Source organism: Dermacentor silvarum, chromosome 4 (genome assembly GCF_013339745.2).
Source record: "Dermacentor silvarum isolate Dsil-2018 chromosome 4, BIME_Dsil_1.4, whole genome shotgun sequence".
NCBI classification, from domain to species: domain Eukaryota; kingdom Metazoa; phylum Arthropoda; class Arachnida; order Ixodida; family Ixodidae; genus Dermacentor; species Dermacentor silvarum.
This window is the reverse complement of record NC_051157.2, coordinates 65,546,116-65,561,001: the sequence shown is the minus strand read 5'-3', so window position 1 is coordinate 65,561,001 and position 14,886 is coordinate 65,546,116. Positions and strand designations below refer to the sequence as shown.

General features: G+C 46.0%; 1 protein-coding gene across 1 annotated transcript; it reads right to left on the bottom strand.

Moving 5' to 3' along the window:
• Positions 1 to 2,559: 2,559 nt before the first annotated feature.
• Positions 2,560 to 14,022, bottom strand: LOC119448664 (scoloptoxin SSD43-like). The gene is made up of 4 exons (XM_037711894.2): positions 13,756 to 14,022; positions 8,256 to 8,346; positions 4,667 to 4,851; positions 2,560 to 2,673 (listed from the first exon to the last, which is right to left on the bottom strand). The coding sequence occupies exons 1-4, from the start codon at positions 14,020 to 14,022 to the stop codon at positions 2,560 to 2,562; spliced, it is 657 nt and encodes a 218-aa protein (XP_037567822.1).
• Between the last annotated feature and the right edge of the window lie 864 nt (positions 14,023 to 14,886).

Below are 14,886 nucleotides of genomic sequence, written 5' to 3'. Positions count from 1 at the left end.
AGGGTTAGCTCCGCACGGCGTCGCGAAAAGTTCGAAGTCGTATAATAGTTCCAAAAAAGCACCTACCGAAATAAATCCGGTATCGGCTTGATCACCGCAACAAACTGCGTTGAATGGTGCACAATAATCAAGGGTTTTCGCGGACTTTACCACCGAAAACATTTGAGGAAACGGGAGCCGATGTTTGCGCGTCCGCACTTCCCGGTGGACTAGTCCGCCTCCGGACGCTAGCACAAACGCGTTAGAAACGTGCAGTACTCTCTAGTAAGGGGGAGCGGCCACAGCGTCTTACGCAGCCATTTACACATGCCGGAACGTGCACCGCGTTTGCCGACGCCATCACATGACTGCTGAGAGAGTATACCCCCCGTATTCATAAACGCTCCTCGACTTGAACTTGACTTGCCACCGCTTTGGGCAGCGCGTTCGAAACGCGTTGAAGGTAAGGCGGAGAGGCCACAGCGTCTTACACCAGCTTCTTACACGGGCCGTAACGCGCTAGCACAAACGCGTTAGAAACGCGCTAGAAACGCGGCCTTTCGTTAATGTTGGGTATTTATAGCCATCGTGGTGCGTTTGTCCATGTCCGCTTCGTGGCGTAGTGGGCTAACGCCGCGCGCTCGGAAGCGAGGGGTCCCTGGTTCGATTCCGCGCTATGGACACAACTTCGGAATTTTTTTTCTCATTTTTCTCAGACTGGTTACACACTACTACTACGACGACGGGGACGGAACGGGTGCCGCTATAAGGAGCTTCGCTCCTAAAAAAAAAAAAAAAAAAAAAAAACACTCGCTTCCGAACGCGCGGCGCTAGCCACTACGCCACGAAGCGCACATGGACACACGCACCACGATGCCAATAAATACCCAACATTAACGAAAGACTGCGCGTTTCTAACGCGTTTGTGCTAGCGCGTTACGGCCCGTGTAAGAAGCTGGTGTAAGACGCTGTGGCCTCTCCGCCTTACCCCCGTATTCATAAACGCTCCTCGACTTGAACTTGACTTGCCACCGCCTTGGGCAGCGCGTTCGAAACGCGTTGAAAGCGGTGGCAAGTCAAGTTCAAGTCGAGAAGCGTTTATGAATACGGGGGTTATACTCTCTCAGCAGTCATGTGATGGCGTCGGCAAACGCGGTGCACGTTCCGGCATGTGTAAACGGCTGCGTAAGACGCTGTGGCCTCTCTCTCTTACTAGAGAGTACTGCACGTTTTTAACGCGTTTGTGCTAGCGTCCCCTTAAGCGGGAGATGGTGCAATTATAATGAAGGGCGCTGTTATAAAATAGGAATGACGTCACATATGGCGCGTGCCATTGGTGAAAGTCAATCGTTCGATTTAGTGCGGCGAGACTGGGCGAATTACACGGAAGATTCACGGTTTACCGATGATTCCATCCGGAGCTTCGCCCACTCATCATCATTCACCCCGTGGATATGCGGTGTTTTTGTTTTTTTTTTTTCATAAAAGTAGACGTGGCTACCTACTACGACGACTACTACTACTACTACATACTACAGAGGAGGGACAGACCCACACCCTAAGGAGCTTCGCCCCTAAAACACCGCATATCCACGGGGTGAATTAGGCATCATTCTATAGGAAGAAAATTCTATCGAAAATTTTTCCCGACGTAATTGTCGCACTTCCCATCAATTTCTGGCGAAAAAAAAATAATACGCATTATGCGAGCATTATGCGAGTAAATACGGTATATCCTCAACAAGATGGAAATTTCAAGTGATCAATAGTGCTTGGTGATCTTGGTGCTTGGAACAATACTTGGTGTGTTCGTAGAGTCTGTTTTCACGTTTGTCTCTTCGTCAGGGCCACAAGTGCTTCGCAGCGTTCATACACTCCTAGCTCACTCTCTCCTACCCAATCCTATATAGCGACATCTTTTGTACGGCCTCTGTTAATCACTATAATGTGTATAGATGCTTTGACGTGAAGCTACAATCATAAATAGTTTATTCAACTGCGCAAATAATGCGTCAGAAAGCTACACTGCACGGGAATATCCCAAAATTGTAGAGTCTGAAGGCACTAAAAAAAGCTATGAAAGATTTAGACGGTGTTCATTAGAAAATCTTTATATGAGTAGCTCGCCTAAAGATTCAGTCTAAATATTGTTTCCGAAGTGTAATATTTCAAGGTGCTATATTGGCTCTGAAGACTTTATAGACGGCTTGAGTTCGTAAATTTTACTGCGAAAAGAAATTACGAGTCGGAAAATGAGTAAGCAAGGGGGTAAGGGGAGGGTCACGTTTGCCAAAGTTTTGTTCAGGCACAATGCGACATGACAAGTGCCAGCGTAGTCGCCAAGCCTCTGCATTGATCACTGGAGAACTAGAAGCCGAATCGAATTCTGTAGGGGTAGAAGGGCGTTGTGCATGATATGCCGTCACAATCGTGAGAATCTTGTTTCATAGCCAAGTCCCAAGAAATGATGAAAAAAAAATGTGTTTCAAAACAAAATTGAGTAAGAGAACTAACAATCAGATCGGAGTGTTTGTTTCGTTCTTCTTATATCTTTTTTTTTAAACATACGTTAGACTATGCTCACCCAGGGTGGTAGTTGCACACAAGGATTTCCTTCGCTGGGTCGTTTGGCGCTGATTTTAACTTGAACTGTTGGTAGCCGCAACCTATGGAGCGAGTTTCAGCCCAGATAAGCTGAAACACACACACAAACAGTAAATTTGAAGTATGGAGAGAATTTGTCCTCAATCAAGAAGCTAACTGTACGAGACGATACGAGGACAGTGCAAAACACGCACGCACACACACGGTAGTAGGGGTGTGCGAATATTCGAAATTGTCGAATAACGAATCGAATAGTGTCTTCAAATCGAATAGTCAATATTCGTAAATGTGAATATTTTTTTAATACATTTCGAATATTTCAACACGTCAACTGTGCCAAAATAAACATAATAGTGGAGCAAAAGCACGGTAAATGCCGTCGCATAGACATGAAACATGAGAACTTGCGCGGTGGAGCAGGCTACATCACTTAGGTAGCCATAGTCTACAGGCTGTACAGCGATCATTCGCACTCTCTGAAGAGCCATGTGCATTCGAACCAACTACTTGCTTGCTTCTAATGCTCCCTTTTTTCCTTTTAACAAACGCTTCATAACGTACTATGCGATGCCAGAAACTTGCTAACTTCAACAATACTGGAATTTGAAGAACGTTTTATATTATTTGCCATAACGGTTATTCATTTTTCAAAAACTGTTTCAAAAGTATTCGATGTTTTATTTGATTCGATTCGCATCTGACACTATTCGATTTGTATTCGATTGGGTCTCAAAAATCACTATTCGCACATCCCTACAATGTAGAGGTGTGCGAATTTCAAGTCTAAATTTCAAAACATGCGAATCAACTTCTTACATTTGGCAGAATGTGGCGGTTTACACAATATTACAAATTCTTATTAGGACGTGAGAAACAGGATACACACAGGATACCACCCACACAATGCATGGTATTCGCAGCAGGATATGACCTGCTTCATTTTTTAGGTTGAATAGACATTTAAAGAACTGCCTGTGAAACACCGTACTGTTCGGCATTCTGTGATGGATTGCTGAAAGACGAAGATAAAGTATTTTATGTGCTCGTTTCTAACCTTCCCGTCGAGAGTTCTCACATGGTGTGCACATTCTGTAAACTTGACAAAACTCCCTGCAGAATTGAAAGTTTTTAATTCGTTTTGCAGTTGTATACGCTTTCCGTGACTCTGAAATTAAGATGCGAGAAATGTTGCGAAGCTAATGTTTAAATTGACAGAAATATCCGGCGCGTGAAGGAGATGATTCCGAGTAATGCTGAGACACCACATGAAAGCGCAATAAAAAAAATACTATTGGAGAATATTCACTCCAACAAGTGCCCAACGGCTCATCGGCCACATCTGACCGTTGCAGTAACATCGTTCGGATGACTGCGCAAATTGTTTCTGAGTATTCGAGCACAAGTACTGCACTTTCGTTAGTTACAATATAGTAGAATCTGTTACTCTCGAACACTGTTTTACAGCAAGCGCAGTTAATCTCGTCTTCAGTCGATAGCTGTACGCACAGCCCCCTCTGGGCTGGTTTTTTAATGAAGGGGACAGCTGACGACAACTTGCCCTGGCGAGCGAACACTTGACAGGTACTAAAGCATGCCATGAGAGCAGGCGTATCAGTATATCGCGGATGGTTTTAGGTGCGAAGCACCTTAGGGCTGAGCCTTGTCCCTCGTAGTCCGTAGCTCTGATATATATATATATATATATATATATATATATATATATATATATATATATAGGCGTGTGTGTGTGTGTGTTCATAGTAAATGTACGCCAAGCTCGGCTTCTGGAAGCCGGAACCGGAAGCCGGCTCCCGCTTCCGGTTACACTTCCGGTTCCGCTTTCGGAGAACGCTTCCGGCTTCCGGCGTTTTGTCCGAATGATCCCCCGGTGCTTCGCCCACTCATCATCATTCACTTCGTGGATATGCGGTGTTTTTTTTTTCCGTCCTTTCCTCAAGTTTACGCACTCTCCGGTAAAAAACGGCTGCATACAGAAGTGCTGCCAATTCTGCGCTATTCGAGTGTCATGTCGCACAAAAAAAGAAGAAAAGGATAACACACATAGTCGTGTCGATGCACATACCTGTGCGAATCTCTCCGCCTCCGCATCGGTTTGATCCGGGTACTTGTCCAAGTCCGCAGGTTTAAACTTCACGTTCCCGTCGAACCATTTCTGGATAAAGTTGGCGCCTTTAAGCGGCGTGGGTTTCGGCGGCGTTGCGGGGACGACAGCGAAGTCCTGGATTTGTTTCACTCCGGTGAAAGACCCTGGGCAACGCGCAGCGAGTGTCTACGGGAAAGCTGTCCGCAAAGCCCGGCTACATTAGTGTAAACTGCTGAGCCCGATAATAGACGGCGTACAGTACTGCCCACTGTTAAAGGGAACACGTGAGCGTCGTGCAAGTGTTCCCCTCTGGCACTACTGCGATCGCCCGGCTTTGTCGCATGTTACTTGTGGTTGGTGGCGCTGGCACCTTTATACACATTTATTTACCCATGTAGTGCATTGACATTGCTTCAGCTCGTACTTAAAGTTAGAGCGCCAGTAACGGGAGCGCCGCACATTAAAGTGTTGTCCCTAACAGCTAATTTCACTGTACATGATACTTCTGCACTCAATATCTATAGTTCGGCTATGCGAGCCGTACCCGCATATATATGCGGGTATGGCTCCCGCCGGCGACAAGTTATCTTTTCGTCCTCTCTCATTGCCCTTTTCTTCATTATTTTCTACATTCCAATTTCAACCGCACTTAATTTCCCCGATGCTTTCCTTGGCTTCGTTGTCTGTTGGCTTTATGTGGTTATGATTAACAATATATCATCAGAAGCCCACAAACAATGACACTAAGGGTAGCATAAGGGAAATATTATCCGTAGTTCTTAATTGAATTAAAGAACTGATAAATGGAAATGAAAGCAGATGAAAAAACTACCCGCATGCCCGCAGGTGGGATCCGAACACACGACACGTCTTCACATTACGCGTGCGATGGTGTTAACAAGTGACCTACAGCGCCGCCGTTTTTTAATCCATTTTCTTGGGTATTTATGTTTTTCTACAAGAACTAATTTTGCGAGTTTTAGCCAGTGCCAGCACTCACGACCTTCGCGGCGGATTTGGATATCCTTTCTGCCACAGGTGTCACGTCTACATTAATTTTTGGTTGAAGGTAACTGGTCACTAAACCTGGCCACGTGTAATGCGAGGGCGTGGGTTCGTATTTTACCTGCGGCCAGTTGTATTTTCATGCACTTTAATTTTCACTTATTTATAATTTCTGCACTTCGAATAAGAACTACATAGGGGAATTACCTCTATGCTGTTCTTCGTGTCATTGTTTGTTGTTTTCTTACGATTTTACTAATAAAAATCGGGCCCCTCGGTTTACTTTCGGCTCGTCCAATTTTCATGTATATATATATATATATATATAAGTGAAGTAAAGAGTAACCGGAGCCGGCACAGAAGTAGTTCAAAAAATAGAAGCACGTAGGAAAAACATAACAAGACTTTACTGACGTTTCGGCCGGGGTCCGGCCTCTTGATGAAGGCCGGACCCCGGCCGAAACGTCAGTAAAGTCTTGTTATGTTTTTCCTACGTGCTTCTATTTTTTGAACTATATATATATATATATATATATATATATATATATATATATATATATATATATATATATACATCCTGATCTTGACAAAGAAATTTACAGAAGCATATAATTGGGTGGGAGTGCATACGGCAGGCTTCACCAAATCCTGACTGGGAGCTTACCACTGTCGTTGAAAACAAAAGTGTACAACCATTGCATTCTACCAGTGCTAACATATGGAGCAGAAACTTGGAGGTTAACAAAGAAGCTCGAGAACAAGTTAAGGACCGCGCAAAGAGCAATAGAACGGAAATTGCTAGGCCTAACGTCAAGAGACAGGAAGAGAGCGGTACGTGTGTATCAGAGAACAAACTGAAATAGCCGATATTCTAGTTGATATTAAGCGGAAGAAGTGAAGCTGGGCAGGCCATGTAATGCGTAGGATGGATAACCGGTGGACCATTAGAGTTACAGAATGGATAGGTAGGAAATCAGGTGGGATGATGAAGTTAGGAAATTTGCAGGCGAAAGTTTGAATCAGCTAGCGCAAGACAGGGATAATTGGAGATCGCAGGGAGAAGCCTTCGTCCTGCAGTGGAATTTAATATAAGCTGCTTGATTATGATGATGATGATGAGATGATGATGATGATGATATATGTATATTGTTACAAGGACGTGTAAGTCACGTGGACAATAATTAATAATCAAATATTCTTTCACGCATTCAAAGTCTACACCTTGGTGCGAAGTATTGACACGTGTACAAATTTATCTTTTTCTCGCGGACTGCATCTGACCCACTAACAACTAAAGTTATCGCTCAGCGCAAGACGCGCCTGCCTGTATCGGAAGATTCTCGAACGTTATCGATGGTTCTATACCCGTTGACTGTTGTCACCGAAGCTTGTGTAATTTGATTGTGTGCGCGACGCTAATTGTGTAGTACTTTCTGGACGAAACGCAGGCACCAGCGACCACTCTGGAACCTTCGATGACTCATGTATAACAGCCGACGCGCTTCACACGCTGATCAGATTCTCGCCGCTATTGTTATGCTTTGTTGTGCCTGTCTTTTTGGGCACAGGTTCGCCCCATAAAGAGTTAGTTTTGCCATTCACAGTTTTACTACTCTGTTCTTGACCGTCACTACCACGTGACAGTATGATCTATCCCGACTTAGACATAACACCAGTGAACACTGAAATTAATTTACTGATGAGGCCTTTAAAGTCTGTATCAAAAATTCACACGGTTAAAGCGCTCATTTTCCTCGCAATAAAATAATTACCGAATGAAACTTATGCACCGAGTTTCCAGCAGTGCGAAAGCCTATGAGTAAATCAAAAGCAATCCCTGAACATACCCCATGTTTGGGCGTTACCGACCAAAACGTGTTTAAATATTGTTACGTAAAACGACACACACATTAGTGAACATTAGTTCACATTAGTGAACTATTAACACAGAAATAAAATCTACTTGCATAGTTACCTACACTACCCCTCATATTCACGCAACTTCTTCTTTCTTCTTTCTGGGGTTTTACGCGCGAAAACCAGTTCCGATTTTGAAGCAGGCCATAGTGGAGGGCTCCGGATTAATTTTGACCACCTGGAGTTCTTTAACGTGCACTACATTGCAAGAACACGGGCGTTTTTGCATTTCGCCTCCATCGAAATGCGGCCGCCGCAGCCGGGATTCGATTCCGCGATCTCGTGCTCAGCAGCGCAACGCCTTAGCTGAGTGAGCCACCGCGGCGGGTAATTATTCACACAACTGTACCTACACCATTGCTTTGGATCTTTAGTCGAAGTGCAACGATGTTTTAATACGAAGCCATATCACAACTCTGCGTAAGGGTCTGGAGATCTCGTGTTAATGGCAGCCATGTCTATTTCTAAATCACCATGACAATAAACTCTCGTGTTCATCACAAACATGGCCAAATCGACTTTAACTGCAACCCTTCAGAGCCGGCTTTTTCAATTAGCGTGCCCCACGATTCACGAGCCGTTTCAGTGAAACACATTGTATACTTGCGGACTTCAACCTTCCTGAAAGCAAGCGCCGTGTGCTTACCTGTGTCCAGCATGGTTCCCTTTCCTTGCACAGTGGTGTCACACTTGTCCGCCGTGGCCTGGGCGTTGGCTGCCAGTTCATTGTTCCAGTCCTTTAAATTACAATGTGGAAAAGAGAGTGAGTCAGCGACGGTAGAGCTCGCATGAAAAAAATAAACCTGAATAAAATTCGTCGGAGGCACTTAAGATTTCTCACGTATGGGAATGGGAAAACATTATAGTGCCTTTGGTGATAGGTTTTTCCCCCCACGCGTTCCTTGTCCGCGGAAGCTCTCGCCTGCATTCTAACTGCACCTCGGTAAGGGCAAATAGCACGTGCCAAGCGTCTCAACGGACTCGCTCGCCCGCGAGGAGTTCGTAACTCGAAGGACCACAGCTCAGCCTTTACGCTCAGCGGCGCCACCGTCACCTGCCCAATGACGCGCGCACTATACGCCACACCTTTCGGCGTAACGTGTGCAATGACGCACGCACTAGACACACCTTCAGTCTGCCAGAACCCTGGAACCGCCGTAGCATCGGGGAAGCATGCTCGTATCGAACACCGGAGGGTCCAGGTTCGATTCGCACCCAGACCGAAATTTACCAAATTTTCTTTTCAATGCCATTCATTTACTTTGTTTAGAGGAATCTCCCTGAGAAGTTTATCGTCAATCAGAGCATTTTTTTTTTGTGTTTTTACTCTTTGAACCGTCGGCCATTTTTGGTACGATCGCTCGGCGGCGACGCCGACGACTCCGGATTTTCGCGTGATGGGGCATTTACTGTATACTCGCGGACAACTTTCTGTGGCAAAGCGCGCACAAGTGAGCGCTTCTGAATAGAGTCCCGCGTTTTTAATCCACGTTGGTTTAAGCTGGGGAAGAGAAAACATAAACAGCTTATTAGCAACAGTTAAATAAGACAGAACACACCACTGAGTGTAAAAGTTCACTTATTTTGCGGCTTTTTCCTTCCGCGTCTGGGCAAACGCGAAACCGTCGCACGTGGAAGCTGCGTCTGTTCGGCGTCTGTTCCGAGCAACCAAAAGCACTGCCCAACGCTGCCGGATTACTTGACGCGGTAACACATGTGCAGCATCCACGCGCCTGTAGTTTTCCCTTCATTGCCACAGAAAGTTGTCAGCGAGTATAATGCTTTCGCATTAAAAATGAAAACTGCATGTAAGTGTTTGGCTGAAGGGAACAGTGTCGAGCTACCTCGTGTAGACAAGCGCATCGTTTTCACGTTATGAAGGCCATTACCCTCTGGTGGTTAAAGCCCTCTAGTCGCTATACATACGTCCTAATACTGGAGGGAAGTCTAAGAAAAAACAATAATGGTACCAAGTCCCAAAGAGAGCAAGAGAGGAAATCACTATGAGATTTCCCGACACGATTTTACAGCTATAACTACACAATTACTGCCTCTTGTCATAGACACAGTCTGAGTAATAATACTGCACTCGCACTCGCTAGCATATTCAAACAATTCTTTTTTTTTATTTCTTTATCCCACAATATTTTCTTTTGCAGAGTGCCGATATTAAAATTGTTTTGATCCGTATGTTGAGAGTTTTTCGCGCGACTATATTGAATTTTATTGCACGTGCTTTTCTGTAATTGTTAGCCTAATTCAATTTGCAGTGTGAAGCTTTACTATAGTTTTTAACGTATCAAGTTTACCTATATTGTGTGTATATTAGCAATCCTATGTATGCCCTCCCCGCTTGGACCCCTGGGATTCACCATGTTGACTAACTTAATACAGTAAATAAAGTCTGAAGCCGGGATAGTGCATTATTAGGCGTTCGTACACAAGAACAGTTCTGGAACGGCCATCGATCAATCACAAAAAATGACAGTCAGTTAATATTTATTTCCCTAATTACTTATGTAAGGGCCCAAGTTGCAACTCCTGAATAGAAGCCGCGCAGTTCTCAAGGTATGTGTGCATCAGACTTGTGCCTAACAAATTACATGTAATTTGTTAAGCGTGGACAGTTGGGCTAGTTGGTTGTGATTGGCACTATTAAACATCGTTCCAGCGCACAAATAAACACGGACGAGAAGAGAAAGAACGCAGCCGGCGTTCTTGTTGTCTTTCTCTCCTCGTCCGTGTTTATTTCTGCGCTGGAACGATGTTTCATAGTGCCAATCACAACCAACTAGCCCAGCAGTCCACGCTTAGCGATATACGTGTAATTTATTACCTGTAATCAGTTGCATTTTTTGTAATTTTGTAACATAACGATTACTTTGTTTACTCGGTAACGCTCATTGTGTTAAATAGTTGTTTTCAGTAATCAATTACATGGGCACAGTTACTTTATTGACGAGACATGCTGAAATAGGCGACGCAGCTTCGAGAACCGGAATTTTGCTAAACGTAGAGTAGAACACCAGTGATCGTGCCCCGCAGCATAACTCGTGAATGCGCTTTTTTCGGACAGGCAAAGCTCAGGAGTTCAGTACTCGTTTGCACATTGAACCGGTGCTGGTATGTCTGGATAGTGAAGGTCATTTAGGACGTCAATGCCTGGAAATCACATACGGACGATTGTTTTTTTTTTTTTGCAGCTTTTCGTTAGCCCAAACAGGAGCGTCTTCTCCAAGTCCTGGCAACAATGAAGCACTGCGCTTCATAGAGGACGCAGCTGCTGAGTAGGAGCAATATTGTTACGTGTAGGTCCGTAGATGTTACAAGATCCGTGCAAGATCCTTATATGTTACAACACCGCCCAATCCGCCAGCGCGCACATAGAGCGAACTGGATAACCTCCCTGTCTTTTAAGGCAGAAAGTTAGGCTAGTTGGTAACGAGCATGATAAGACATGATTACTAGCCTAACACGGGATTAGCGTGGTCCCTATTCTTTCTTTAGTCCCTGTCTTGTTACGCTAGTAATCAGGATTTACTATACTCCCAGTCTTTCCCTTACTTTTTCGTCCTTGAGCGAGTTTTCAGTATTACTGTTGATGTCCTCACAACAACAACAAAAAGCTAGGAACGATGACTAGATTTGTTTTAGATGCGGAGCATCTTATAGCGGCGGCCTGTCCTGCGGCGTCGGCATCGGCGTCCGTCCGCACCTCTCCTCATTCTCTCCTCGCCAGCTGTGCGATAACGCCTCTCTCCTCCTCTCCTCCTCTCCACGCCATCTGTTCGATAACGCGTTTCTCCCTCCGTGTCTTCATCCGCCACCTGTGCGATAGCGCGCGCATGCGCGCCTCTCTCCTCCTCCTCTCCGCGCCAGCTGCTTATATAAACCCGGTGCATGCGCCGCTGCCTCAGTTGCTGCTTCGGTTTAGTCACGCTGCGCAGTTCGATGCGCTGAATGGACGCCAACGAATCTGTCAACGAACTGTCTGGCACATCTTCAAACAGCAGCAGCCAGTTCATTAACAGAACCGCAAGCACCTCTGAAAACAAGGCTGCGCAGAGAAGAGCTCGCGACGCAGAACGTAAACGTCGGCGACGCGCAGCGGATCCAGATTCAGTTCGCCAACGCGAAGCCGCTTCGAAACGTCAGCGTCGAGCAGCGGATTCCACACTTCGAGAATGCGAAGCCGCTTCGAAACGTCAACGTCGAGCAGCGGATCCTGAGCTTCGAGAACGGAAAGCCGCGTTGGTTCGTGAACGTCGAGCAGCAGAACCTGAGGTTCGGGACCGTGAAGTTCAACGTAAACGTACGAAGCGAGCGGCGGGACCCGAAGTTCGAGAACGGGAAGCCGCGTGTAAACTTCAACAACGAGAGGCTGCTCCCGATGCTGCACGCGACCGCGAGCGCGCCGCTTATCACATCGCGTGAACGCCGTTATAACGACCGCGATGCTCCGCATCAGCCCATGGTTCCCCTCGGGAAGATAGTGTAATTGTTTTTTTTGTTTTTTTTTTTTTTTTTTTGAGCAATGGGTACGGCAGATAAGCATTGTATGAGGAGCTGCAGGGGGTACACTGAAAGGGCAAGGCCAGTTCCTTGTTTTTACTGTAGCTATACAATGGTAACAAAAGTTCAGTGGAAAGCAATGTAGAAGTAATCGATTGCTTTTGAGTAATTGCTCAATCACTTTCGTGGGGCAGTAAATGATAACTTCTTTTTTTTCTCTCGGTTACTTTTTTTCTGTAACTTGTACAACTCTTGTCCGTGTAGGACTGAGACAGATACGGTACAGAGTTCCCAGTTGACACATAAAAATTATTATAATCCGTAAGGTCATGATGGAAGTACTGGGAAGGCATTTCTGGCTTTTGTTTCTTTTTAAGTTTTAATAAAGGTCCCAGACCTCGAATCCCTAGAAGATATACTGGGAAGCCTCAGTTTACTATATTAACAGCGGAGCTGTTTAAGCCGGCCGTCAAGTGTGCCGCCTGCCACTGCGTTGCTTAGCAACCACTTCGCGTAGGGAGCCTAAATCCAACGCTCTTACCTCGCGGAGCATCGCGCGCTATGCTCGGGAGAGAGAAAGAGAAAACGAGAGCGAGAGAGAGAGAAACAAATTATAGCAGCACCAATGAGGCAACGCGCACAGGTGCTGCCGACGCCATCCGGGCTTCTCCGTTTCCCCGCATTAGCGCCGAACGCTAGCGCTGTCCGTGACTTAAGGAGCCTACGTGCAACGCCGTTTTGTTTTAACGGCGTTGCATGTAGACTCCCTACCGTCACTGCAGCAGGCGCCTCTGGCGGTGGCTCGGCCGAGCTCCCACCAGCTGCGCGCTACTGCGCATGCGCCGTGACGTCATCCCAGCATGTCGTATGCTGCGCGCCGCCCGTACACAGTGCATAGCTTTTGCCCCACTTCCCCTACGTGTGCTCGGACAGCAAGTGCTTCGCGAGGCGCTCCCTGATGTCACGGACCACGAGGAAATGCTTATACACTTCGTATAACTTAGCATCACTTGGCATTACTTCGTATAACTTAGCATCACTTCGTATAGCCATGACCAGCTAGGAACCGATCAGCTCCGCCGTGTCTTTAGCCTTGCGCTACTAGTGGAAGCTACCCCGATTTTTTAGCTTTTATAGGCCCAGTTTTAGTTTCGCTTCACAGGTGGTATGTGTCACGTGCCTTTATGATGTAGACGGTAGTCACGTGGGAGCAGAACGTCTTCACCACTCCCTCCGACTCACTTGGTCGTCTACTCTGATGCTATTCCCTGCGCGACCCGATATAGCGCAGCTATGCAGATGACCGAGCGAGAGTGCCAAGACGTCACGATGCTCTGCCCCCACGTCACCAATTTCTGCGTCACGACGTCACAACATAAACGCATCCTGGCAAACGAAACAAACAATAGTTGTTAGAGAAGCTTATGGACAAAAATATTTAGGGCGCGTTTAGGTTCTCCTCGTCTTCATTTATCTGGGTATTCGAGATGTATAGCGCTTCGCTTGCGCCAAAAGAATAATAATAAATAAATAACGGCGATTAAGTCTAAAAACGTGTCAGCACACAATTAATTAAGGAGCTAAATGCATGAACAGTTTTGAAATCTAGCCAAAAAAGGTGTGGCCGCGCTCACCAGTTTCATCATGTTGGTTGGCTTCGGGAAATTAACTAGGCCGCCCCCAGCCACCCGCGCCCGGTATTCGTTGTGCTTCCTGACCAGCTCGGCCTTGTCCTCATCGGCTAGATTTTTGCCCTTCGGAGTTGGGTCGCAGTCCTGGCCGGCCTGCTTCGCGAACGCAGCCAGCATGCTCCTCAGTACAGACGGCCCGTCGTCCTCGGCGCCCACGCCGCTAGCAAATGTCGCCAAGAAAACACCCAGGGCCACTTTGGCGAACGCCATGGCTGATGCTTCTTCTTCTTCTTCCAGCACGCGACTTCTGAACGCGCTGGCTAGTTGTTTGTCAGATGGGGCAATTTACTCTCGGGGATAGGCCGTGCATTGGGTGGTTCAAGAGTTCAATAAAAAAAATGGCAGCACAACCATCTTTGGAGGCGACTGGTGGCGCTAATGCGATTAGCTATCTATATTGTGATAGATGTGTAATCGGTGACGACATCGTTTATATGTTATGATGCTTATTATGAAGAGCCGCACTTACCCAGTGGCCCAAGTTGCAGTGAAAGAGGTTTATTGAAGGGTGCCACGGTGCTTTGTGCCACCCACCAAATCACTAAAGTTGTTCCGATGGTTTATTTCGACCCCGGTTTCAGGAGCGCAGCAACCCGATGCTGTACACGTTAGACAATGCTCTGCCCAGATACTCAAGCTAGCGTGAGAGTGGTTAGCTGAGGACAGACAAAGATGCCGGAAACTAAATGAAGTTCCCCAAAGAATGCTAATCGCATTAAACTTTGAAAGGTTAATTGAAATAAAATTATTAACTGCAGATTTTGAAAATAGGAGCTTACTCATAGAGACATGAAGTGAGTAATAACTAAGTTTTACACTAAGAGTATTGATACGAAAATATAAAAGAACTAGCACGCAATTCTCTTGAATCTTTCAGAAAACTGAAGATACTATAAACGCTCCCTTGACTATAACCTCAGAGCGGTAGCATCAAACCAAACGACTACCGGAAGAGGAAAGTTCACGCCAAGCTTTTTTCGAGAGGGTTCTTTGAGAACACCCTTGTTTATAAGGTAAAACGGGAACATGCTAATAATATTCGCTTTCATTGAAGAAATGGCCATAAAGGTGAAG